The 25,566-nt window shown below is 39.8% G+C and overlaps 1 protein-coding gene across 2 annotated transcripts in view; it reads right to left on the bottom strand.

The window, feature by feature from the left end:
- The window catches only part of Tmem131 (transmembrane protein 131), a 164,122-nt gene that overhangs the window by 87,828 nt on the left and 50,728 nt on the right, over nt 1–25,566 (bottom strand). For both annotated transcript variants that reach the window (XM_041655933.1, XM_041655932.1), the window contains exons 3-4: nt 15,263–15,303; nt 7,114–7,182 (exon numbers count right to left, since the gene is read on the bottom strand). In XM_041655933.1, the coding sequence (XP_041511867.1) occupies nt 7,114–7,182; nt 15,263–15,303 (110 nt within the window). The remainder of the gene's footprint in view (nt 1–7,113; nt 7,183–15,262; nt 15,304–25,566) is intronic.

The following is a 25,566-nucleotide window of genomic DNA, read 5'->3' as shown; positions in this document are numbered from 1 at the left end:
CTTCTGACTAGCACTCCTCACTGATTGACGGGATGGTTGCCACGGCACCCCTGATGCCAATACAATATTGAGCATGGAAGGGGGGTGCTTCTTTCATATGTTTAACAATAATGGAGGGAAAAAAATTCCTCCCCTAAAACTCTCTTTGACCTGTCCTCATACTCCTAGCTACACTGAGTCATATTTACCTGTGAACTGACCCCAAACAAGAATGGTGTGGCAGTTTGAATGTTTTTGGCTCCCATAAACTCACAGGGAGTGGTACTATTAGGAGGTGTGGCCTTGTTGGAGTAGGCTAGAAGACAAGCGCCTTTAATCCAGACCTTGAGGATGGAGGGCACACCTTTAATCTGGGTCACACCTTCTGTCACTATGAGGGCCGGCTTTGGTCAAGTTTTCCTCACTGTGACAGCTGACTTCCTGCTGCCTGCAAGATATAGCACTCTCAGCTCCAGCACGTATCTGCCTTCATGCCTCCACTCTCCCCAGTGTTGTTCACAGATGGACTGAAACTGGAAGCTAACCACTCTCAATTAAATGTTTTCTTTGTAAGAATCACTGTGGTTATGGTGTCTCTTCAAAGCAATAAAAGCCCAAACTAAGACAAATGGGAATGTTACAACCAACTTAAATAGAATTTGCTCCTGAGCCAAGGACTTGGTCCCTTTCCCTAAGGGTTGAACAATTAAAAAAAAAAAAACAAAAACAAACAAAAAGCTGAACATGTATTAACAAAAACAGAAGAGTGTGTGTGTGTTGGGGGGAGGTAGGTGCCTACAGACAATAGGACAAAGCTCTGGGAGCTATTCTACGATGAGTTCTGATCTCAAACTTTCTGCTTAGTAGCCATTTAAGAAAAGCAGAATGTCTGGAGACAGAAAAAAAAAATAGATCAGTGCAAGAAGAATTTCAATTGACTAACAAGGTTTATGTTTCTGAGAGTGGGGAAAAACATATAACTCTGAAAGAGGATGTGAACTAACACATTTGATTTCCTTTAGCAACTGGTTACTTCCTAAAGACACTGAGGAATAGCTTTCTGTAGTGGCAATATACTCTCAGTTTCTTGTCACGAAGCTACTTTTGAGTCTCCAAAGAGCCTGGACTCTAAAACTGCAAAACACAGTATTTCAACTGTGAGACCTTCCATTTTTAGAGACAAGAAAGCTAAATTTAGGACTCTCGACGTCTGTATCCATGCAGCGGCTGGGTGCTGACACTGGGCTGGACTAAATTACAGTCCCCAGAACTCCTTTCTAGTGCATTTCTCACTTGTGAGCACTGAAGACTACAGACACTCCTAGAGTCTCTCCTGCAAGTGGGAGATGGCAAGAGAGCCAGTAACTATCTTATAGTATACATACCTTCCCAAGCTATTGAAATACTAATTAATGTGGGTGCTTCTGGAAGCCATCTGCAGACCAGCTTAGGTCAAAAGGGAGCTCATTCCAGGTGGGTGTGCTAATAACTTGGAAGACCTTTCATGAACAGCTTAGGCCTTCTTCTCTACCAACTACTGCTCTCCCTAGCTCAGGATCTCCTCCTGCCTGCCATGGAAAAGATCAGCAGCGGGCCTCACAGTTCCAGCTATTCTCCATCTTCTTCAATGAATGCTTAACCAGCTTCCACAGCCATATAAGCCAAGTTTCTCATATGCCCACAAGCACATTGCTAAACATATTCATAAACACACACATTAAGATCCACTGCAGGTACTGATTCTCCAAATGAACTTCATTATGTATGTTTCTCCATCTGCCCACAAAATACCTTCTGTAACCCCAGTTCTATCTTTGTATAATAAAACACATTAATGTTCTTAGACTATGCACAGATATGTTTGAAATAATGATAAAATAATGTCTTAGTTAATTGAAGAAAATATATCAAAATGCCATACTCTCGGTGAATTATAACCACCAGGAACATCTTTCTCACAGTTCCAGTACCAGGAAATCTGAGTAAAGAGTGCCAGCACATTTTGGTTCTGGTGGGTTCCTCTGTGGTTCACAGATGATGTCTCCCTGCTAAATAATCACCTTGTAAACAGGCCAGGGTGGCTCTGTCCTCCCTCAGAGCCTAGTCTTTCTGCAAAGACTTCCCATACCATCATATTCTAGACACGGTTTCAGCACATAGTGGGGCTGGAGGACACAAACATCAGACCATAGAGAACACTGTTCCTTTCTGCTCACTTCTCTGTTTTAGGAGCAGCACAGGAGACTGCTGGTCCAAGGATCAGTTCCTTTTCTGTGCTTCCGATAGTCCTTCTCACTGTTAGTTGCCTTGTTTGTGCTCTGCTGAAGTTCATCTGTCTTCCCAAGGGTCTTCAGTAAGCTTACAAAGCTTCTCAGCCTGTGAGTTTTCAGTTTCTCTATGACTAGCATCAGTCTCAATAAAAAAGCCCATCTGCTTCTTTTCCAGTCAATGCTGATTTTACTATTCCCACCAGCCGCCTCTAGTTCATACACCAAATGCTTCTCTAGCCATAAAGGTTATTGAAGGTTAACTTTAATATTCTGTATGTCATTTCATTAAGATTTCCTCTTGAGGAAGAGTCATATTGTATAATATACTAGTTTCAGCACTGATCACAAACGAAATATGCAAACAACTAAAAACAGCAAACAAATATAACCATGTAATTTTATGTTCTCTACTACCACAAAATAATAAAGAAATAGAAAAAAGTTCACTATGTATTAAGTTGAAAAGCAAGTTAACAGATAGTATGTTTAGAAAATATGGTTATGTTTTGTGACTCAATAAATATAAATGCTGGGCTGGTGAGGTGGTTCAGAGGTTAGGAGCACTGATTGCTCTTCCTGAGGTCTTGAGTTCAATTCCCAGCAACGACACAGTGGCTCACAACCATCTATAGTGGGATCTGATACCTTCTTCTGACATACATGTATACATGTAGACAGAACACCCACAAGTAAAAAAATAAATTTAAATGAATTAATATAAATGCAAAGGTCATAAAAGACGATAGTTCAAATATAGAAGTTCTAAGTAGTCAGGCTATGGTAGCTCTTCACTTTCTTGCCCTCACAAATATTTTGTGTCTAAATTTATTACAATGACCATGTGGTGTGGAACAATTCTGTATTCTGTCAATTATGCTTTAAATAAACTCTGATTGGCCAGTAGCCAGGCAGGAAGTATAGGTGGGGAAAACAGACAGGAAGTAGAGATAGGTCAAGGAGAACAGGAGAATTCTGGGAAGGAGGAAGCCCATTCCTCCCTAGTCCTGCCCAGACAGGGAAGAAGGAAGATGTGACCTGCCCTGCTGAAAAGTTACTGAGCCACGTGGCTAACATATACTAGAATAATGGGCTAATATAAGTTATAAGAGTTAATAAGAAGCCTGAGCTAATGGGCCAATCAGTTTATCATTAATATAGACCTCTGTGTAATTTCTTTGGGGCTTACTGGCTGTGGGAACTGGGCAGGACAAAAACCCCAACAAGCAGGCCCTCATGTTACAACCATGTACCACTTGACACAATAAACAAAACTCCAGTTTTATACTGGTTATTACCACCCTTCGCAAGCTCTTACAGATCAACATATGAATTTGGGAAGGTGTCTATAAAATGCTGTAACCTAGGCGCAAAACAGTTTGTTTCACTACTCTGGCTTTTTGTGACAGGCTGCTTTTATATTCCCAGCTGGTCTTGAACTGTTTGTTGATCCTGCTTCAGCCTCTTGAATAATCTTGTGTGCCACTTCATGTTTTAGGGAAACAGACGAAAGAGGGTCGATCCACTCCCAGAGAAATACATGATTCAAAAAGAAAAAAAAAATCTTCCAAAATCATTTCAGAATCTTGTTTATCGCAATGTCTCCTATTTTGGGGGTGGGGAATTAAATCAAAGAACTGAGAGACAAATAAATTGGAAGGAATTTTTAGTTTCAGTTCAAGTATTTTTATGTAACTGAAAATTTCTGTATTTCAAAATGTAATTTACAAGCACCCTGAATAAATGAATGAATGGCTCAGTCAGTACAGCTCTTGCCAAGCAAGTATCGGGAACTGAGTTCAGATCCCCAGTACCTATGTAAGAAGGCAGGAACGATAGCACACCTCTGATATCTCAGTGCTGGGTAGGAGACAGTGGATCCAGGAGCTTGCTGACCAGCAGTCTAGTTGAATTGGTAAACTCAAGATTTAGTAAACCCCTGCCTAAAACAATAAGGTCAAAAAGTAATGGAGGAAGACACCCACATTGACCTCTGACAACAATCTCTAGCCACATATATAAAGACACATATACAACACACACATACACATGCAAAGCAAAAAACCAAAGCAACAAATGGAGCAGAAAACAACTAGATATAAGTTTTGAAAGAAAGTCTCAAGAGCAGTTGCTGATTTTTTAAACTGGAATTTTCAGTGATTTAGACTAATATTTGGTACTGAAAACTAATCTACATTTTCACCTCCATGTCTCATAGCATATCAAACATTATTTAATGCCACAGTGTTAGCATGGAGTTCATTAGTCTATGCTTACCTTCTCTGAAATCACACTCAAAAGATAATTTTACTAGAAAAAGAAAATCCTTTATTTAAAAAAATTAACCATATCGGCAAACATCAAATTCATGTATTTTCAGTAAATATTTTTCCTTTTAACAAAGACTGTGATACGTTCTGTAATTGAATTGAGAACTCTATATTTGTAGTTTTATCACGGCACCTGACTTAGTAGATTTTGTGCTGCTAGAACAGAATATCACAAACTGTATAATTCATAGGGAATAGGAATTCTGGGAACTGCATGGACACATACATAAAATGCAGTGGTGAAACTATTTTCTTAGCATGCACAGGCCCTGGGTCTGATCTCCTGCACTACCAAATAGACAAATAGACAGACAGACAGGAGACAGATAAGTAATTAAGAAAGTAAATAAGGCCTAGAAAGATGGCTGAGTGATTTTCTCCTTTTCCAGAAGACCTGAGTTCAGTTTTAGGGAATGTGACACTGTCTTCTGGCCTCCATGGGAACACATGGCATAGGCACACGCAGACATGCACACACAAATTTAAATATATGTGAGTATGTGTGTGTGTGTATATATGTATGTATGTATGTATGTATACATAAGAATAAACTTATTCCCTTTCAGTTCTGAGAGGCTGAGGTTCACAGTAAGGTGTCCGCATCAAGATTTACCTGTTATGTCACAGCAGTGCTGTAGGCATCAGATGACTCCACAGAGCTTAATCACCTATGAAAGATACCACCTTTTCCTGAGTTTTATTGAGAAGATCAGAACAGCTGGTAGTGTCGGCACACACCTTTAATCCCAGCCCTCGGGAGGCAGAGAAAGGTTGATCTCTGTGAGTTTGAGGCCAACCTGGTCTACAAAGCGAGTTTCAGGACAGCCAGGACTGTTTCACAGAGAAACATTGTCCAAAAAAAAAAAAAAATCCTAACAGTTCTTAAAGCTTTTTCAGAACAACATGATCATTCATTTCCTATCTGAACATTATGGTCTTTAAAACCACAGAAAGTCAATTTTCTTATATAATGGCCGATTCTGAATATAGGCTCCGTCTTGAAGTATAAACACTAACTCCCTCAACCCAGGATCTCTCCAAGAATATCATCATCAGAAAACGTGGGTTAACAAGCATTCTTCATTCAATTCTTGGGTGATTCTAATTACCTAGTCATGCTTCAGAAAATAGAAACGATATATTTGACTTTTACATTTGAAACTGAAAAAGGTACTTAAATTTATCTATTATGTTTATTTCAGCAAAAGCAGCTGACTAAAACCTTGAGTAATAAAGAAAACTAAATTTCATCTATTTAGTTAGAGCTGACCTAAAACATTGATACAACCAAAAAACTGCGAAGGTGGAATATAGTGTTTCTCCAGCAGAGGAAAGGGAACTGGCAGTGGACATGACACTGCAAAGACTGTTCAGAGCCTCGCATTTAACAAAGCATATCATCTAATAACTAATATCTATTTACCAACCACAAAATTGAAAATGCTAACTTTGGCCTTTGCTTAGAAACTCACTGATGGTAACAACATAAAGAGAGAAAGTAATAATCCACATTCCCAAAGGCAGGAGAATAACTGAACACATAGAAATGTGTATGCATTTAAATTTCATTTAGGATAGGCTGATAGTATGGAGATTTACTTATATTAGCGAGGAAAAATAAAGATAAAATCGCACCAATAGTCTGACCACACTTGAGTAAAACACACTACCAAATGCATGCACACACAGAACCAAACCCAGACCACATGCTCTACCAGCGCAGACCCTGGTCCACTAGTGCTGTAGGTACAGCTTGCTCTTCTGCCTCTGACAATTTCTCTAACAGGCAAGAAGGTAAGAGGCCCTCCCCACTTACCTGCAATTGGAGCGCAATACGGTGTGCACTTGTTTCTCTACTTTCTAAGATGTGTGAAACAAGAGTCCTTAAGGTAGGAGGTGACCCAGTGCATGGTTTAAGAAAACAGCTCAGAGCCGGGCGGTGGTGGCGCACGCCTTTAATCCCAGCACTCGGGAGGCAGAGGCAGGTGGATCTCTGTGAGTTCGAGACCAGCCTGGTCTACAAGAGCTAGTTCCAGGACAGGCTCCAAAACCACAGAGAAACCCTGTCTCGAAAAACCAAAAAAAAAAAAAAAAAAAAAAAAAAGAAAGAAAGAAAGAAAGAAAAGAAAAGAAAACAGCTCAGCTCTGGGCTCAGATACATCTGGGGCATTTGCTTTGATCTTCCATTTGGGGTTGGAGATCATACTATTTATTGATGTACTATTGACACAAGCACTATAAAAGCACGCATATCACGCAAAATGTCAGGAAGAAAAAATGTAAACACCAGAAACGAAGTACTTATCAGAAGAGGCTTAAAGGCTTAGGCTACCTCTCATGCCCAGATCCTCTGAACCAGAGACCGTAGTGTGTGGGCATTTTCACTTTCAAAGTTTACATTATGTCATGCTCTTAACAGATACTTGTTTCCTAGTTTCAAAGGGCTTCAACATCATTTGCTTTGTTAAGACTTGAACATGTCATTTTCTCACACAGCTAACACAAGTAAAATAGTCCTACAGTTCCAAATTACTTACTGTTCATGGAAATCCAGCATTGGTGGCTCGAATCGTATGGGCCTACAATTACCCCGGTACAGAGAAATGCTGGAAAGAAAAAGAAAAAGTATGAAAAGCAGCTCTTTCATTCTGCAAATCATAGTCAGATGCCTGACTTCTGTTAAACAAGATTTTGCATGGCAAGCCTCAGATATTATGATTCAACATTAATGTAAGATATCAAGGATCTTGGGGAGCATGTGGTGCTTGCATCCCTAAAGTGTTTAAGTATCACGAGGTTAGAAATGCAGTCAGCTATTAAAGTAACGTTCAAAATGGATTTGGATATTTTTGTTTGAAGAAATAAGATACAATCCATCAGAGACTACTGTATTTCCATCACTTGCATAATTCACAAGAACACAAGTTTCCAAATGATATAATTCTATCCAGAAGATACACAAGTTTCCAAATGATGTATTTCTATACAGGAGATACAGGAAACACAGTAGTAGTACATATAAATGAAATGGGGGCTACTGAGCTAAGAGTAATCAACTCCCAAAATGTCTGAGTTCTGCAAATTTGGAGTATCCTTTTGTGCTATTTGATTGGCCTATTTTGTGAACACGCATTATGAATATAAATGGCAAAAACAGAAAAGAAATAAAACAGCAAATCTCAAGATCATATTGTGCTAAAATGCAAAACTACAGATACTCAGATGAGAAGGCACAGTTCTTTGTTAGGTGGCAGCCAGAGGGGTACCCCCTACTTTCTGTCCTTAGATATGACAGAGTAACAGCATTCTTTGGCAGCTTTAAAATAAGAGATGGGCAGCTTGTGTGTTTTTTAAAATAATTTTTTAGATTTATTTTATTATTTTATGAGTATTTTGTCTGGTGCCCAAGGAGGTGGTGCTAAGAATTGAACCTGGCTCCTCTGCAAGAACAAGTGCTCGAAAATGAAAAGTTTCTGCACTCCAATAAGTCTCTCTGCCGATGCAATAATCCAAATCAGACCAAATCAAACCAAGTTAGAAAAAGTCCAGATTTAATGGATACAAACACTCCCAGATGGCTTTCTAATCTCCCAGAGAGACGGGAAAGAAAGACTAGAAAACCACCGTGTTTGTTCTCTGGGGCAGGGACGGGGGTGTGCTGCAGTTTAAAGACCCTGTGGGAGTGGTCTTGAGCATCTCTGGGCAAGGATTATTGTTTGGTGGGCTTTCTCAGGGGTCGAGTCTGGACTGAGGCAACTCTAGAGGAGGGGGCTTGGAGTGGAGTCTCCCCCGATCCCCAAACATTCCAGACTCTTTGGAAATATGGATGCCAGGGGCTGGGGTGAAGCCTTCACCCAAACACTAAACACTGAGAAAATGTTCCAGTTCCAGCTCATGTGTTTTAAGTGTTAAACTCAAGCTAGTCTAAAATCTTATCAAGATAAGGAAAGGAAAATGTAATGCCTGAAATAATCATCTGAGTCATCAACTTACATACATAAATATTTGTGCTCAATGCTAGAGGTACAAAGAAGATTAAGATATAGTTTTCCCTCTCACAGAGCCAAGAATATATTTTCTCTAAGTTGCAAATGAATAATTCTAAAGTGGTAGGCATGACTAAAAAGGACAAACTGCAGTCATTCAACGTAAAGGTGATAGGAAGACAAATCCAGCACAGTGGGTAAAAACAGAGACTGAGGAGGACACACCACCAGCTTGGATGGTGGAGACCTAGAGTAGAGGGTAGGGATGTATTTGGCAAGCTGGAGAACAAGGAGGCAGAAAAAACTGTAGTGAAGAGAAGGAGAAAGGGAAACTGAGAGGTCAAATTAGGAGTGTGGATATTATTCTACACCCTCTACAGCTATGGCGGTTTGGATGTGGCATGTCCCCCATAGGCTCGTGTGTTTGAACACTTGATCCCCAGATAGTGGCACTGTTGTAGAACTCTTAGGAGGTAGATCTATGATGAGGAAGTGGGACACTGGGGTTTTGTAGCCTGGCCCCACTTCCTGTTTACTCTCCACTCTGACTGCTGATGCAGTGACCTCTCAGTCTTGCCATGGTTTCTCTGCCCTGACAGGAGCATACTCCTCAACTGTAAACCTTAAGTTGTTTCTTTTCAGATATTTTGTGGCAACAGTGTCAAAAGTTAACTAATACAACAGTGTTTTAAACAAAGAAGTCATATGATTTGGCACTGTTTTGCAGTGTAATTCAGGGCCACAGTGTGAAGAACAAACTGTAGAAACTCAGGAGTGGAAGTCAGGTAGTGCAACAGCAGCCCTGGTGCAGCTCTAGCTGCCGGAGCCTATTTGGAACTTAGACAACAGTAACATTGATCTGGGATGGTAAGAGGAAGAGAGAGGAATCGAGGATGACTTACAGACTGGTGATCTGTGAGGGGCTGTGTGGGAAGATGTTCCAGAGTATTGATAAAGTGCCTTATCTAGATGGAGCTAAGTAAGTGGTAGTAAGTGAATGCATGTGATGACTGCTTATATAAAGAAACTTCCTGGTTCTACTGCAGCAGCTTTGGGTAAATTTATCCTAGTAGTTTATATTATATATTTGGGGAATATTATTTTAAGGTGTGTTGCTTTTGTTTATGCTGCATTTGTTTAACTCTGTGAAGCTGTGATTCTTTGCCTGTCTAAAACACCTGATGGTCCTAATAAAGAGAAGAACAGCCAATTGTAGAAGGAGCTGCAGGCAGGCCTGCTTTTCATCCCACCCAGCTCCCGCACGGCTAGCTTAGCCCCGGAAATAACAACACACAAACTGTATTCTTTTAAACACTGCTTGGCCCATTAGCTCTAGCCTCTTACTGGCTAATTCTCACATCTTGCTTAACCCATTTCTAGTAATCTGTGTGGCACCACGAGGTGATGGATTACCGGGAAGGATCTTAACCTGTGTCCATCTTGGAGAGGAGAGCTATAGCATCTGCCTCACTTCCTTCTTTCTCCCAGCATTCTGTTAGGTCTACTCCGCCTATCTAAATTCTGCCCTATCAAAAGCCGAGGCAGTTTTTCTTTATTAACAAATGAAAGTAACACATAGACAGATGACCCTCCTCCATCAGCCAATAGCAAGGCAGGAGCAAGGAGAGGCAGAGCTGGCAGGCAGAGAGCATAAATAGGAGAAACGACAACGATGAGGAGCAAGAACTCCTCAAGAGAAGGAGGACGTCAGGGGCCAGTTACCCACAGAGTAAGAGTGAAAGTAAGATATACAGAAGTAAGAAAAGGAAAAAGCCCAAAAGCAAAAAGCAGTCAGGATAATTTAAGTTAAGAAAAGCAGGCAAGAAACAAGCCAAGCTAAGGCGGGGTATTCATAACTAAGAATAAGTCTCTGTGTGTGATTTATTTGGGAGCTGAATGGTGGGTCCCTCAAAAAAATAAATAAGTAAAATAATAATAATAATAAAAATCACACAATAGGCTTGTCTACAGTCCCTTAAGCAACATTCCACTTCCTTTCCTGTGACATCCTTGGGAGTATGTTTTTACATTCTGTGCTAAAGTCTACTGTAAACTTAGCAGAAAACACCCAACAACTCTTAATGGGATTCACAGAATGTTCACAACATGAGTAAAGAGGAAACAATGTGAATGACGAGCCCTTCATAAATGTATATTTAAAGACAACAGCAGAGCCACATCTAAAGAATAATTTTAAATGGGTCAACACAAACAGGCACAAATATTGCATTGTTTTTAAAAACTAAAAATGAAGTAACACAGCTGCTACATATATGAGCTGATGAAATGATTCTAACATGTTTATTAACTATAGCAGAGCACCATTAATACTCTATTATGTTTGGAAGTGAAGATGAAAAGAAAACTGAGGTAGGGAATATGAAAAATAATATATATATCCTTTTGTCAATTTCATTTCAAGCCAATCTGGCATGTTCTCACAGCTTTTATACTTTCTTTACAATTATTTGTTCTGAATTATCAATACAATTGTTTTTTAGAAGTTTGTGAAAATTATTTGCAGGGCTGGAGAACCATCTTGATAAAATGCTTGTGTTGCAAGCACAAGGACTTCAGTTCGATACCCAGAACCCACATGAAAAGTCAGGCATGATGACTTGTATTACATTTGTAATCCCAACGCTGGGGAGATGGAGAAAAGACAGCTCCTGGGGGCTTGATGTTCGGTCAGCCTAGATTACTTGGGTAATCGCAGGGCAATGAATGATGCTCTCCACACGCACACAGCCTTGCACTTGTGGGCATCCCTCCCTCCAGATTATTTGGAGACAAGAAATGAAGACTTTTCTGATGTAAAGCTGGAGAACAATGAAATCCTGGGGAAAAGAACTCTACTATTTGGTTAACGGATGGATGAAAGTTGAGTGACTTCCAAATGAAATCTACAGGACTTTCTTGGTGTTGAAGGAAGTGTTAAGTACAGAAGTCTACATATGTCTGCCAAGGATCAACTACTAACTAAACAAAAGATACACTCTGACCCAGTATGGAGAAGGGTTTGCAATAGGGTCTTATTCTGTAGTCTGGCTGTCTATGAACTCACTGTTCTCTTGCCTCAGTCTCCTGAATGCTGCAACTACAGTTGGTGAGGGAAGGGCCACCAAACCTGGACACAGTATTTCTTTTAAAAAAATGTGAACCACTTGAACCTAAACACCTAGCATTCCTTGGAAATGCAAATTACAAAGGTCCATCTTCAGAATCTGATTCATTACATGTAGCACAAAGATCAGAAACCTGAATTTTTAAAAACAATCTCTCACATATGGCAACTGCTATTTGACTCACAAAGGATCATTTCAAAAACAGATAGAGAAGGGGCAAGTAAAATTTTATAGCCATCAACAGTTTAGTAGTTCCCAATGATTTTTACAAGAGACAGATGAGCAGAGACTTCAGACAAATGAACAGGATTTCCCCTGTATAATATAGATACATATCAATTTTAGTTTTAATACGAATTTAACTAATGATAATAATAATACCAACTGCTTTTTCATGTACTTACCGAACTACTTATCTGTTCTGTTTCCTTTCTAAGACTGAGATACTATCTGAATTATGAGGCTGCCTATGCATTACAGACATTCTCAGACATGGGCACAAACAACACATTTATCTTGTCTTTTCTGAGAGTGTTGTCTTAAATAGCAAACATTTTTAATTTTAATGAAATCTAATTTACCATTTTTCTTTGATATATGTTCTTAGTATTTTAAGAAAAAATTTCCGTGGCTGCAAATAATTCTAATGAAACACTGACACATTATTCCAAGAATTTTATGCTTTCAGCTTTTATACATAGACCCACTACTGTCCATTATAAATGGGTGGGAGATTGGCCTGGGCTAAATAGGTAGACATTACTTCTATTTATTTCAAAGTCATTTATAAAGCTAAGAAAGACAAATAATTTATTCCATCTAAGAAACAAAATTAAATATAAGGGGAAAGTGTAACAATTGACAAAATTTAAACAAGAATTATAGGTCAGGGCTAGGAAGACAACTGGCTACATAAACATAAAAGAACCTGAGTTCAGATCCCCAGATCCCATGTAAAAAGCTGGGCATGGTTGTGCTTGCACCTGTAACCCCAGGAGTGGGGAAGTGGGGCTAGATAGGAGGATCACTGGGATTTGCTGGTCAATGGTCCTAGCTCTAGACTCAGTGAAAGATCTTGTCTTAAGAAAATAAGATAGATGGTATTGAGCAGAACACACACCCACTGTGTGGGGACACACACCTGTATCCTAGCACTGGGAAGGAGGAGAAAGGAATCTGGAACTTGGAACTTGCCAATATGACTGATCTGGCTAGTCAACTTGCCTCAGAGATCCTGTCTCTATCTGTAACATTGCTTCTGAGATGGAGCAGGGATCTGGGAGGCAAGCTGACTATTACCTGAATAAATATTCTCATTTCATCTCAAAATAGCTTTATATAATCACATTGGCTTACACTCTATGCAATATATGCCACACAGTGAAATCATTATCACAGTTTGTAAAGAACAATTTTGTTCAGAGTCTTTTTTTTTTTTAATAAGGCTACACAGTTGGTGAGCTGCCCTGATTCCTAAGCTCCCACCAAAAGCTCCTCACCCTAAAGACAGATCACACATAGCAGGTGCCCTCTTGTCAGAAAACAGTCAATACTAGTAGACAGATCCTTAAGTCAGAAGTTAACCTGCACCTTGGCTTAAAGACTGTTTTGATGATTGAGACATCATTTAGAGCACTTGTGTTTCAGGTGCCACACCCCTTAACAATGAAGTCAGCATCTGATTTCAGTACTCTCTTCCAATGTACGAGGGTCTTCCACAAATGAACTTCACACAACTTGTATCTCTGCTGTCCTCCAAGTTCCTGAACACGGGTGCATCACCACTCCAATATAGAGGAATCTAAGATGCTGCAAGCAGGCTCCTAGCTCTTGCTTCTAACACTTCACCAGTTATTTCCAATCATGGCGACTTTCTTCCTTCGCATTCTTTCCTAATTCCTACCTGTGCTACAACTGTCTTCCTGAAAGCTGGCCCACAGAACACACAGCGACTATTGGAAGATTCCATATTCAATGAGACAAATAAAGACTACAATGCTAGTAGTCAAGTTAGAAGACTGTGTCATGTGGGTGATGGGAACTGAACCCAGGTCCTCTGCAAGAGAAGTGCTCTTAACCACTGAGCCACCTCTCTAGCTCAAAGCCCAGATTTTGATAATAAATATCATTTCCATAAACATAAACCAGTACAATTCCGTGGCTGATTTTCACTCTCCTAGAATCAAGGTGTGCCTTCCTTTCTACTATGCTGATTCCAGAGTTCATAGAGCTCATGAGAAGTTACTAAGGCCTTACAAACCTGATACTCTTATAAGATAAGGGTACTTCTGCTCAGAGTACATGACAAGTGCAGAACTACATTTTGCATCTTACATGTGCCTGAAAGGCCCATGATTGGGGACTTGGTCCCTAGAGACACTGTAATAGGTTGGACAGGCTGAAAGGTAGTCATTGGGAACATGTCCTTGAAGGAGCATTTAAGACCCTTGTACATCTCTTGACTCTTATGATGAGGTCAGAAGCTTGGTTTCACCATGCTATGCTGGGATTTAAATTTCTTAAACTATGGGTCAAAACGAACCTTTTCTCTTTGCCAGTTGATCACTCCAGGTCTTTGTTACAGTAACAGGAAACATTCCAGAATAGTGTGCTATCTAACTGTACCATGTGAGAATTCAGATTTAATCTGGGGTTTCCAAACTTAATTATTTAGAAATACATGGCATAAAGCCATGGTACACACCTTATGCCAGCACTTGGGAGGCAAAGGTAGATAGATCTTTTAAGTCTGAGACCAACCTGGTCAACATAAAAAGTTCCAGGCCAGTTAGGTTTACATAGTAAGATTCTGTCCCAAATGAAACAAAACAATACAGAAAACAAAAGAAACACTGTTAATTCCACTGATTGAGAATAAGATCACTACCACAGTTTAAAGTCAAATTTGAAGCAAGCTTTAATACTGGCCAGGTCCAATCACAGGTTCCTGGGAATTGATCCTGAGTCATGGTTTACAGCAGCTTAAGAAGGAAAACCCAGAACTCAAGCATCCATCCTGACATACCTCCAACCTACGTCCAGGTAGGAGCAAGCATATATCTGGACATATTTCCTGCCTATAAACCTCCCGCCCACAAGTGATTAAGCACGTCTGGTGCAGGTGGGTCAAACAAACTTGTTTAGGGGAGTGAAGAACATCGTTATTGCCTCCAGCATTTCAGCAACAATCTGTCCTTGAGCAAGAGGCCGTCAAGAGGTCCTGGACTTACTAGAATGAGCTATGTTAATTTCAAAAGAACCAAGCAATCACAATCTGAGTTTGAATGTGCAACTATGCTTGTCAATCTCCAAGCTCTCTGACCATCAGACAAGGTGGAAATGGGCGTGCATTTTTTCGGTCTCCACACAGATCAGAGACATTTTTATTTCATGGACCTCTTGGGAAAGATAATTAAAACTTAAAATGCAACTTTGGCTCTCACAACGCGTCCTGTTTTTATAGTAGAGTATTGCCTGTTCATCAGAGAATGACCCAGTAAAGTGAGCAGAGGTATAGAGGAACCACAGAGAAATGAAAGCATGTTTTCATGTTGCCATATATAAGTCCTACTTACCTTTTCTGTTGATAAGAACTGAGGCCAAGTGTTGTCTCGGTCTGTAAAAGGAAGAATATAAGGATGAAAATGCTAAAACCCAGAGTTATTATAGATAAAATAACCAATTTTTTTTGGTATCTTTTACTTTCATCCCATTCCCACAATTGATTTTCAGGTTAAACCACCTCCCCTCCCCCCCCCCAAAAAAGTCACATAAAATAATAGGTCACACTCTGTAATTAAAATGAGAGACTAATCTGGTTCAATTTTAAACATCATATATGGAATACCACAAACTAATGTTATTGGTTACCTTATGTTAGGCAAACAATACAAACCCCATAGGAAAATCTCCTTCACAATCACTTAATATAAATCATGAGCCCCAGAGTATTCACTTCCTTCCCAATGAGGTGCTGGAGTCTAATGGCTGCTGCCATTATGGAGCTAAAGACACAAGGGAATCTGAGGGGAAACCCTAAGTAATAGAAAGACATTTCTACACTGAAAATGATTAAAGCAATACTGGGAAGGCTGTGAAGAAGACTAAAGTGATAGACATGAGGAGAGTGCATCTAAAGAGTTCATGCATGTTACACTAAACTGAAAGGAACAGTAACATGGAAGCCACACAGGTAGTAAAAGAGGAAAGAACATGGTATATCCAAAAAACAGACTGCAGATTTATTTGAATGCACTTGAGCATCAGAAAATAATGCTTCAAGGCAAGGCGGGAGTCAAAAAGATGTCCACCCTGTTAAGAAGCCATGGCAACGTTTAGATCATGTACACCAGAAGAAATTCAAGGGCCATGAGGCAGTAAGAGATCAAGAGTCATGGTCTGACTTAGTGTTAAGATAGTATTCTGGCTGTAGTGTGGAGGACAGCGGAGAAAGAAGTTGGGAGTTGTTACTGCAGTTCAGTGATGAAGGACATAAAGACCTCAAAAGGAGGAAGTAAGAATGACAACACTCCAAGGAACACCAGTGATGGATGCAGCCCAAGGCTAGCTGCTATGCTATAATAATTAGGAAAGCAAAACATGCCATTACTTTCTCCATTAGCAGTACTGTTTTCAAAAGGTATTCTGGTAAATGTGTATGGGGGAAGATAAGACAGATGTGATTAAATGCTTTTATTTTTGAAAGTATGTGTTAAGTATAAAGGAGTTTGTAATTTTCTTTAATATGCTTTAATAATACAGTTTGTGTGAATATGTATGAATCGATAAGAAACATTGAAAATGTTAATATTTGTTGTGTCTATCTGAGCGGTTTATGAACAAGTTTATAAAAATTCTTCTATTTTCTATATTGAAAGAAAATTTTCTTTAATTTTAATTAGTAAATTATAGCTAAACACTCCCTCCCAAGAATAGAAGAAAACATTTACAAGTCATGTATCTGTTAAGAGATTAATATCTAGAACATATAAAGAGCTCTGGATATAGATCAGTTGGTACAACATATGCCTAGCATGCACAAGACCCTGGGAGCAATGCCTAGTAAAACAAAAAATGTAGGTTAGGGGGCAAAAAAGTTGATAAGACATTTTCCCAAAACACATACACACTGGCAGCAGACACAGGGAAAAATACTCAACAACAATAATTCATTATGGAAAAGCAAAGCAAATACATAGCACTATTTTTCTATAAGCTAGATGGCTACTCAAAATTAAATAACTAAAAAGAAGATCTAGACTGAAGAAAGAAGATCACCACAGGTTCAAGGCCATCCTGGGGCTACAGAGTCAGTTCCAAGCCATTCTGGGCTACAGAGTGAGACTCTTACTCAAAAATCAAAAACAAAAACACCTGAACCAGACTCTCTCTGCCTCTCCCTCTCCCTCTCTCTCACTCTCTCTCTCTCTCTGAAAGGATGTGGAAAAATTGGTATTGGGGATATATAAAATAGCAAAACTACTGTAAAAATTAGCATATAGATTCTCAAAAAAAAAATAAAACCTAAACACAGACTTATCACATAACACAATAATAACCTCACTCTGGAAAAATACCCCAAACCCCATACCAATACTAAAAAATAAACAAACAAAAATCCCACAAGCCACCAATCCTGAAAACGAGACTCAGACTGACATGTATGCAGAACAGCTAAAGTGCTCTGAATAAATTAGACAAAGGTGGTTTATACACACACTAACACTACTCACCGGAAGGGAAGTGTGTTTAATTACGCAAAGATGTGTTGCATATGTTTTACTTTGCCTGTCTAAGGCACCTGATGGTCTTATAAAAAGCTGAATGGTCAAAAGCTAGGAAAAGAAATGATAGGTGGGGCTGGTGGGAGGAGAGAATAAATAGGAGGAGAAATGTAGGCTCACTAGGAGAAGAGAAATGAGTAGAGATAATGAAGAGAGGTGCCTGGGGTTAGAAGACAGGCAGCCTTCAGCCAGACACTAGAAGCAGTGAAAGTAAGATACACAGAAGGAAAGAAAAGTAAAAAGCCCTGTGGCAAAAGGTAGGTAAAGAGAAACAGGTTCATTTAAAAGAGCTAGCCAGAAACAAACCTAAGCTAGTCAAGCATTCAAAACAAGTAAGAAGTTTCCTTGTCATGTTTTGGGAGCTAGTTGGTGGCTCAAAAAAGGAAAAAGAAAAAAGCCTGGTATACAACTGATTCCAGGATAAAATTGTGGGGACCCACAAATTTGAGTCTGTTGCACCTTGAGTTTATTTTTGCTTTTTCAAAGTTGTTAACACAGGTGTGGCTACACACCCTCTGATGTAGGGTGTGGTTACTTGGTGTTTTAGACATTAAGATGGCCATAGAGGTTGGCGCTCCACCCTGACCAAAGGTCAGAAAATTCAAGTATACTCCTGCTCCTTAGGGAGTGGTTGTCTACAGGATACTTACTTGGTCTAGGGTGTGTTCACTTCATTTCCTGAGACATCAAATGCTTTACTCAGGAAATAATGGCTTGATGTCTCAAGCACTGAAGCAAGTAACTGTTCTGGTTGTCCTTTGTGTCATGTTAAAGCAGTCCTTTGCCTTCTTCCCCCTCTTTTGTACTGGGGTATAAAAGCATATGAAAAATAAACGCAGGTGAATTTGATATTCAGTACCCACTGAGTTGCTCTCCCGGTACTATTCTGTGTCTCTGTATTTCTTTCATATTTCTGTTCCTCCTATCTAATTTCTAATCCACACGCCCCTACCTTCCCTGGAACCCAATCCCATCATGGCTGGACCATGCAGAAGACACCCCAAAGTGTGGTTTATGACATAAAATTCAGATCCAGAGTCTGAGGCCCATGGAGGGCAAGAGTTCAGTTAATAACTATAGAGAAATCAGAATGGTACGGTATTATGATTAAAGAGTAAGCCATTGGGAGCCGGGCGGTGGTGGCGCACGCCTTTAATCCCAGCACTCGGGAGGCAGAGGCAGGCGGATCTCTGTGAGTTCGAGGCCAGCCTGGTCTAGAAGAGTTAGTTCCAGGACAGGAACCAAAAAAAGCTACAGAGAAACCCTGTCTTGAAAATAAGAAAAAAAAAAAGTAAGACATTGGGACCTTCCCTTTTGTGTTAGGAGGGGGAAAGGCCCCTATAGTAAGACTAAACTGTAGTATAGTGCCTGGTCCCCAGAAAACATCCTTTTCTCAAGGTCAGGAGTTTGAATAAGGGTCTCCATACCCTGGAAGCTTGCTAAAGTAGTCACTCTCCTTATATTTGGCAAGAGGAACTTGTGGCCCTTTCATTTAACAGGACAGCTGCCTATTGTCAAGGTCAATTCCTCATCTTTTGATCTCAAGCCACAGCCTAGCTCACAGGCCCTCTTTTCTCCCACTTAATCCCATGTGCAACTATATAATATTCTTTTTACAATTGAACACTGCTGGCACCCATCCTGATTCACCTTTAGATTTGTTCCTTTCCCACCCCCACCCCCATGGACTCCACACATCCTCTTTGGGACCTGAAACTCTTTGGCAGTCTCAGAAAAAATTATTTTTTAAAAATATCACAGCTCTATAGAAAAAATGAATTCTAAAGCTTCAGCAACAAAACTATCTTTGCAACTCTGGAATAGGCAAAAACTTCAACAACAACAACAAAAACCATTATCCATTAAAAACAAAACAAACCCAACCAAAGAGACTAGATGTTAAGACATACATTTCCTAAAAAACTTTGTAATGAAAACAAAATGGCAAACTACAAATTAAGAGAAAATATTTGCAAATATTTGATGAAGAGGGCTTTTACCCTAACAAGACAATCAATAAATATTGAATAATGAGAAATATGGTATTTTACAGCATGCTATTATGACATAAATTAAAGCCACAACAAGATACTACACTTATAAAATGTTCAAATTAAAAAGAACTATGCCAAGGATTGTTGGGGACTGTGGACCTCCAGATCCTGAATTTCCTGTGACCCCTGCCTGCCTCTGTAAACAATGCTTGTAGTTGCTCTGAGCAAACAACTTTTTTTTTCCTGTGCTTGCAGCCGCTCTGAGCACAAGACCCTCAGGAGTTCCTGATGGCAGGGAAGTGGTTTCTGGTGGGCTTGCAGCTGAGAGTTGGGGCGTGGCCATTGGTCAAGGAGATCCTATATAAGCTGCCTTGAAACACAATAAAGTTGGTGTTCTTGATTCAAGGGGGGGGGGCATTCTTGTTTCAAAGATGACGTGTGTGTGTGTGTGTGTGTGTGTGTGTGTGTGTGTGGTTTGTGGTGTGTTTCAATCTCCAGTCCCTTGCCCAACTTGTGAATCATCCTGTAGTGCAGGTGCTACAAAGGATCAGCAAGAATACAGGGTAACTGGAATGCTCATGCAGTGCTGATGGGAATGAGAGTAGATGCTTTATAAAAAGTATGGCAATTTCTTACACAACAGATGTGTGCCTTCTAATTGACGCAATCACTTCAACTGCTAGGTATCTGCCCGAGAAAAACAAGCATTTATCTGTATAAAGACTTTGATACAAATGTGTAGTGACGTTTTGTTTGTGCTCTAACAAATAAAGCTTCTCTGAAGATCAGCGGGTGGAGTTAGTTATTAATTAACCATAGAGGTCTGGAGGTCTGTACAGACGGGAAGTGATATGGCTGGGTGGAAAGAGAATATAAGGCAGGAGGAGACAGGAGCTCAGCCCCTTTTCAGCTGAGGAGTTAGCAAGGTAAGAGTTAACTGTGGCTTGCTCCTTTTTCTCTCTGATCTTTCAACATTTACCCTCATATCTGGCTCCAGATTTTTATTATTAAGACCAATCAGAACTCGTGCAACATGAATGTTCCCAATAGCTTTGTGATAACAGTCTGAGAACAATCCAAAGTTCTGCTAAAAGGCAGACAGATTCATAAACGGTGGCATACCAATATAACTGAATACTTCTCAGCAACAAGAAGACAAATTATTGATTTATACAATAGCATAAGTAAATTTCACAACTATTATAGTGAGTGTTGGAATCCAGTGACAGAAAGCTGACCAGAGGCTACCTAAACATGGGGGACTGAGAATACAGTAAACTGCTGGGGAAGGAGGTTATGATCATTATTTGACTGTAGTTATGATTTCCAGGTGTAAAATAGTATGTCAATCTCTTTAATTTATGTAACTTAAACATGTACACTGCATGCTGTTCATACATTAATAAAGGATGATCAAAGAATTTAAGCATAAGGAGCCATGATCCCATGTGAACAGAAACAAAACTCAGGAAAATCGATTACCCTATATATGTTGAGGAATAAAACATAAAGATAATGAAGCAAAAGATCAGAGACAAAAAAGCAAAATTACTCACACTAAGGAATTATAAACCATCACATTAGCTGGTATTCAGTAAGAAACAAGATTAGAAAAACAAAATAAATGCTTCTTATTTAAGTATAAACCAAAGACACAACAGAAAAACCTATCATTTAGTTATAATTGAAATCTCACATCAGGCAAATGCCATGCTTTAAGTGTTAAAAGGAAAAAATGGCATTAAATAGTAATTTGAATGAGGTAATTTGATAAATAAAAGCTTAAACTCATCTTTAAAGGGTAGCTTAAAATTGAACCTAAAAATGGGATCAACACAACAAAAACATAGTGCAGAAAGCATAAAGATTAAAAAGATTAAAACATACCATTAGTAAGACTAAATGACAACTTATTTTTTTTTTATATTTATTGAGCTCTACATTTTTCTCTGCTCCCCTCCCTGCCTCTCCCCTCCCACCTTCAATCCTCCCCCAGGGTCTCCATGCTCCCAATTTACTCAGGAGATCTTGTCTTTTTCTACTTTCTATGAAGATTATATCTATGTAAGTCTCTCTTATTTTTTAAAATATAAGACAACTTATTTTTTAAAAAAGGATTGTTTCAAAAATTAAAGCTTAACTATAAACAATTCAAGTAAAACATGAACAAAAATAGGACATATGCCAAAACCAAATATTAAAGCAAATAATGGTTGTGACATGAGTAATTGTACTGTGAGAAGGTTTGATAATGTTGAAATTTCTTAAACACAAAGGGGGTTGGGGGTATTGAAATGTAAACAAAGAACAAGAGTAGGTAACTCACTCCAGAAAAACAGAGGCTGCAGAAGTAGCTCAGAGGTTAAGAGCCCCTGTGTTGTGGGATATTTGTACACTGTGTGAAAATGTATTACTGTGTTTGGTGTACTAAAAAGTTGAATCATAGCTAGGCAGGAGATATAGGGGGAATTTCAAGGCAGAGAAAAAACTCTGAGAAGAAGGTGGAGTCACCAGCCAGACATGGAGGAAGCAGCAAGAATTAGATGGAGAGATGAAGGAGTCATGTGATAGAACATAGATTAAAATAAATGCATTATGTCATAAGAACTAGTGGGACAAGCCTAAGCTAAGGCCAAGCTTTCATAATTAATAAGTCTCTGTGTCGTTATTTGGAATGGCAGTACAGAGAAAGACTGGTTACACTCCAGTTGTTTTTGCTGAGGACCTATGTTCAAGTCCCAGAACCCACATGATGGCTCACAACCACCTGCCACTCCACTTCCAGGGTGTAATGGTAAACCGGTGCAGTTCCCCCAAGGGGAGGGAGAGGGCCACAAGGGGTGGTGGATGCCAGGCAGGGAGACTGCCAGAGGGTGAAAGACCTCAGCAGCGGGTTGGCAGCAGGGCAGATAGTTGAGAGACAGAGACAGAGACAGATAGGCACACCATGCAGAGAAAGTGAGTATTTATTTAGTGGGTTATGAAGGGAAAGGGAAAAGAAAGGGGGGGAAGAGCAGAGAGAGAGAGGAAGAAAAACAGAGAGACAGAGAGGAGAGAGAGGGAGGAGGGGGAAAGGAAAGGAGAAGCTACTTCTTCAGAAGAGAGAAAAGCCTAGGTAGATGGGGGTGGGGCTTGTCTCTTAAGGGACAGGAAAGACCATTACACAGGGGCTCTGATGTCTTCTCTGTGCGCATCAGACATGCAAGCGGTGCATGTGCACATTTGTGGGGGGAAAAGTTAAAGAAAAAAATGAACCACAACCATCTGAAAAAGATGATTGCTTCATTAAAGAATAAAAGTCTACAGAACATAATTGGATTTCATCAGCTGAGGGAAGGGACCTTTGACCTATCACACACCAAGATAGGGTGTAACAGGAGTATTCTGGGCTCTAGAAAATATCTGTATCATATACAGTGGGCCACCTATCATAAATCACTGACACTCATGTTTCAAAAGAAAGTTCCCCAAATCAGAGAAACCCAACATAGTAATCCCCAAGTTAACACAAATTCTTCTACCTCCCTATCCAGAAGAGCCATTAGAGACTCCTTCCCACCTGCAATTCATGCATGCAGTGCTCACCACTGAACACAACCTCTCAGATGGCTACATGTCTCTAAAAAGATGTCATGAGGGGAAAACGGGTTATTTCAATCAAGCACACTGGCCTTAGGGATCCCTGTGAGCTGAGAGTAAGGTCTAGGGGCTTTCATGCTGATAGTGCAGGAATGGACCATATTGGTCCAGGCCCTGAAAATGCTGGGCAATTACTATCACTAAACTATTTCCCCAGCCCTTAAGAAAAACATTTTTAAAATTTTATTTTTATCTTGCATTGGTGTTTTGCCTAAATGTATGTCTGTGAGGGTGCTAGGTTCACTGGAACTAGAGTTACAGACTATTGTGAGCTACCCTGTAGGTGGTGGGAATTGAACCCAGGTCCTCTGGCAGTGCAGCCAGTGCTCTTAACTACTCAGCCATCCCTCCAGCCCAAGAAGAAGCATTTTTAATTGTCACAAATCATGTGCTATTTCATCAAGGGGTAAAGACAAGAGGTTTAATAACCACTCTAAGATGCAAAGGACAGTCTTCCTTAATTCCTCCCCCTCAATGAACTACTTAGTTCAAAATGTAAATGTTACCAAGACTGAAAACCATGCTATAACCTTAGAATGTGTTATTAATTATAGTTTTCCTTTGTATTTACATCTGCATAGATGTGCATGGCACAGGTCAATGTTGGGTATTTTCCCCTATTCTGCACCAGTCTCTTCTCACTGAATCTGGAGGTCAAGGATTTGCCTAGACTAGCTGGTCAATGAGCTCCAAGGATTCTAATATCACTTTCTATCTACCCCCAGGGCTCAGGTTACCAATATGCACGATGCCTGGGTTTTTTTGGGGAGGGTGAGGGATCCTAATTCAGGCCCTCAGAAAGAGTGAACACTTTAAGCCATCTACCAGCTCCCTTTGTATTTGTAATAACATCTTGCATTATAGTGTATGGCTGTCATACCAATTGTGGATATTTCCAGTGGCTTTTAGCTTAATTAAAAATGGCTATTTGTGGTACAAAATTAGTTGCTAGGTTATGAAAATGCATATGTCGTGTGAGGAAACAAAGCTATGCTTGCAGAAAACAAACACCAGTGGGAAATTAACCCAACCATTAATCTATATTATATTTGGATAGTGGGATACAGAGTAATCTCCCTGGTCCAACCCTATAATGCAGTGGCTAAGAACTTGTTCTTCAGAGGAAATTGCTTGGTTTTGAATCCTAGCTTTATTACTTACCTAGTCACTTATTAGATTAATTTACTTATTTTCTGTGCATTAATCTGCTCACCTATATCATAAAAATGATCATAAAATTAATGCCTATAACATGCACTTAAGAATTTAGAGGACTGGAGAGATGGCTCAGCAGTTAAGAGCACTGGCTACTCTTCCAGAGGTCCCGAGGTCTCACAGCCATCTGTAATGAGATCTGATGCCCTCTTCTGGCCTGCAGGCATACGTTAAAATGGAGCACACATACCTTAAACAAATAAATACCACAATAATTTAGACACCAGGGCTCTAGCTCAATGACAAAGTGCTCTAGCACACACAGCCCCTAAGACTGACCTCTAGAACAACAACACAGAGCATGCCTAGGACTTGGCAATATAAGAAGTATTACTTTTCTATGTTTTCTAAGTTTTCTGTCAACTTTCACAAATGTTTCCTGTAATACAAATGTTTCCTGTAATTCAAGACTCCGTGCTTATTAAAATAAACAGTGGGTATTCTAAGCCTGCATACAAGTCAACCCCACTCCTTCTCCCTTCCTTTTCCTTAAGGGAACAGAAGCCCGCTCCTAAGATGATTTAGAGACAGTCATCAAGAAGCCACAGACCAAGCGACTCTGTCTCTGGTTTAAGCCTGCTTCCCTGGTACCGGGACAGCTGCTTTTGTACCACAGGAACAAAAGCTGGGTAGTTATAATGGAGACAGCTAGCACCTGAACCCTCATACAATTAATGTATGATCCTTACAGAAAGATTGCCAGCCTCTTGCTTAGAAAGTCAATAGAAGCAGTATCACAGTACCTCATTTCCAAAACCATTAAATTCCTATACAAGAAAATCCTTCATAAGACAGCGTGATGTGCCATATCTTCCCATGAGAAATTATGGAAAATACCACTCCTGGTGGACTCAAATACAATCCTGATTCTAAATAGCCAGAGTCAGTTGAGAATCCAAAATGACAATTGTGTCCTTGCTCCATACACAGTTGTGCACTTTGGGGACTCCAGGTCACCTGTACTTCTGATAAACCAGATATAAATACAAGTTTGTCCATGATCTCCAGGCTTGATTATTCACTGGAACAACTCATGGAACTCAAACAACATTCCATTGAACAATTTCAATTAGATTCTACAGGGATGGTGTTCCTGTCATCAGGACACCTGAATTCCCAGCCACATGGCTATGTTTGCCAAGAATGAAGCTCTCTACCACACTCTGGTATGCAGAACTTTGGTTACAGTCTCATTATACACAGATATACAAAAGGGGATTTCTGAAACAATGGAAACAAAGCAACCAG

The sequence above is a fragment of the Microtus oregoni genome, unplaced genomic scaffold (assembly GCF_018167655.1).
Source record: "Microtus oregoni isolate MIOR12 unplaced genomic scaffold, Mior012 000007F_ref0000211, whole genome shotgun sequence".
Classification (NCBI taxonomy): Eukaryota; Metazoa; Chordata; class Mammalia; order Rodentia; family Cricetidae; genus Microtus; species Microtus oregoni.
The sequence above is the reverse complement of the archived record's forward strand: the minus strand, read 5'-3'. Positions and strand labels throughout refer to the sequence as shown.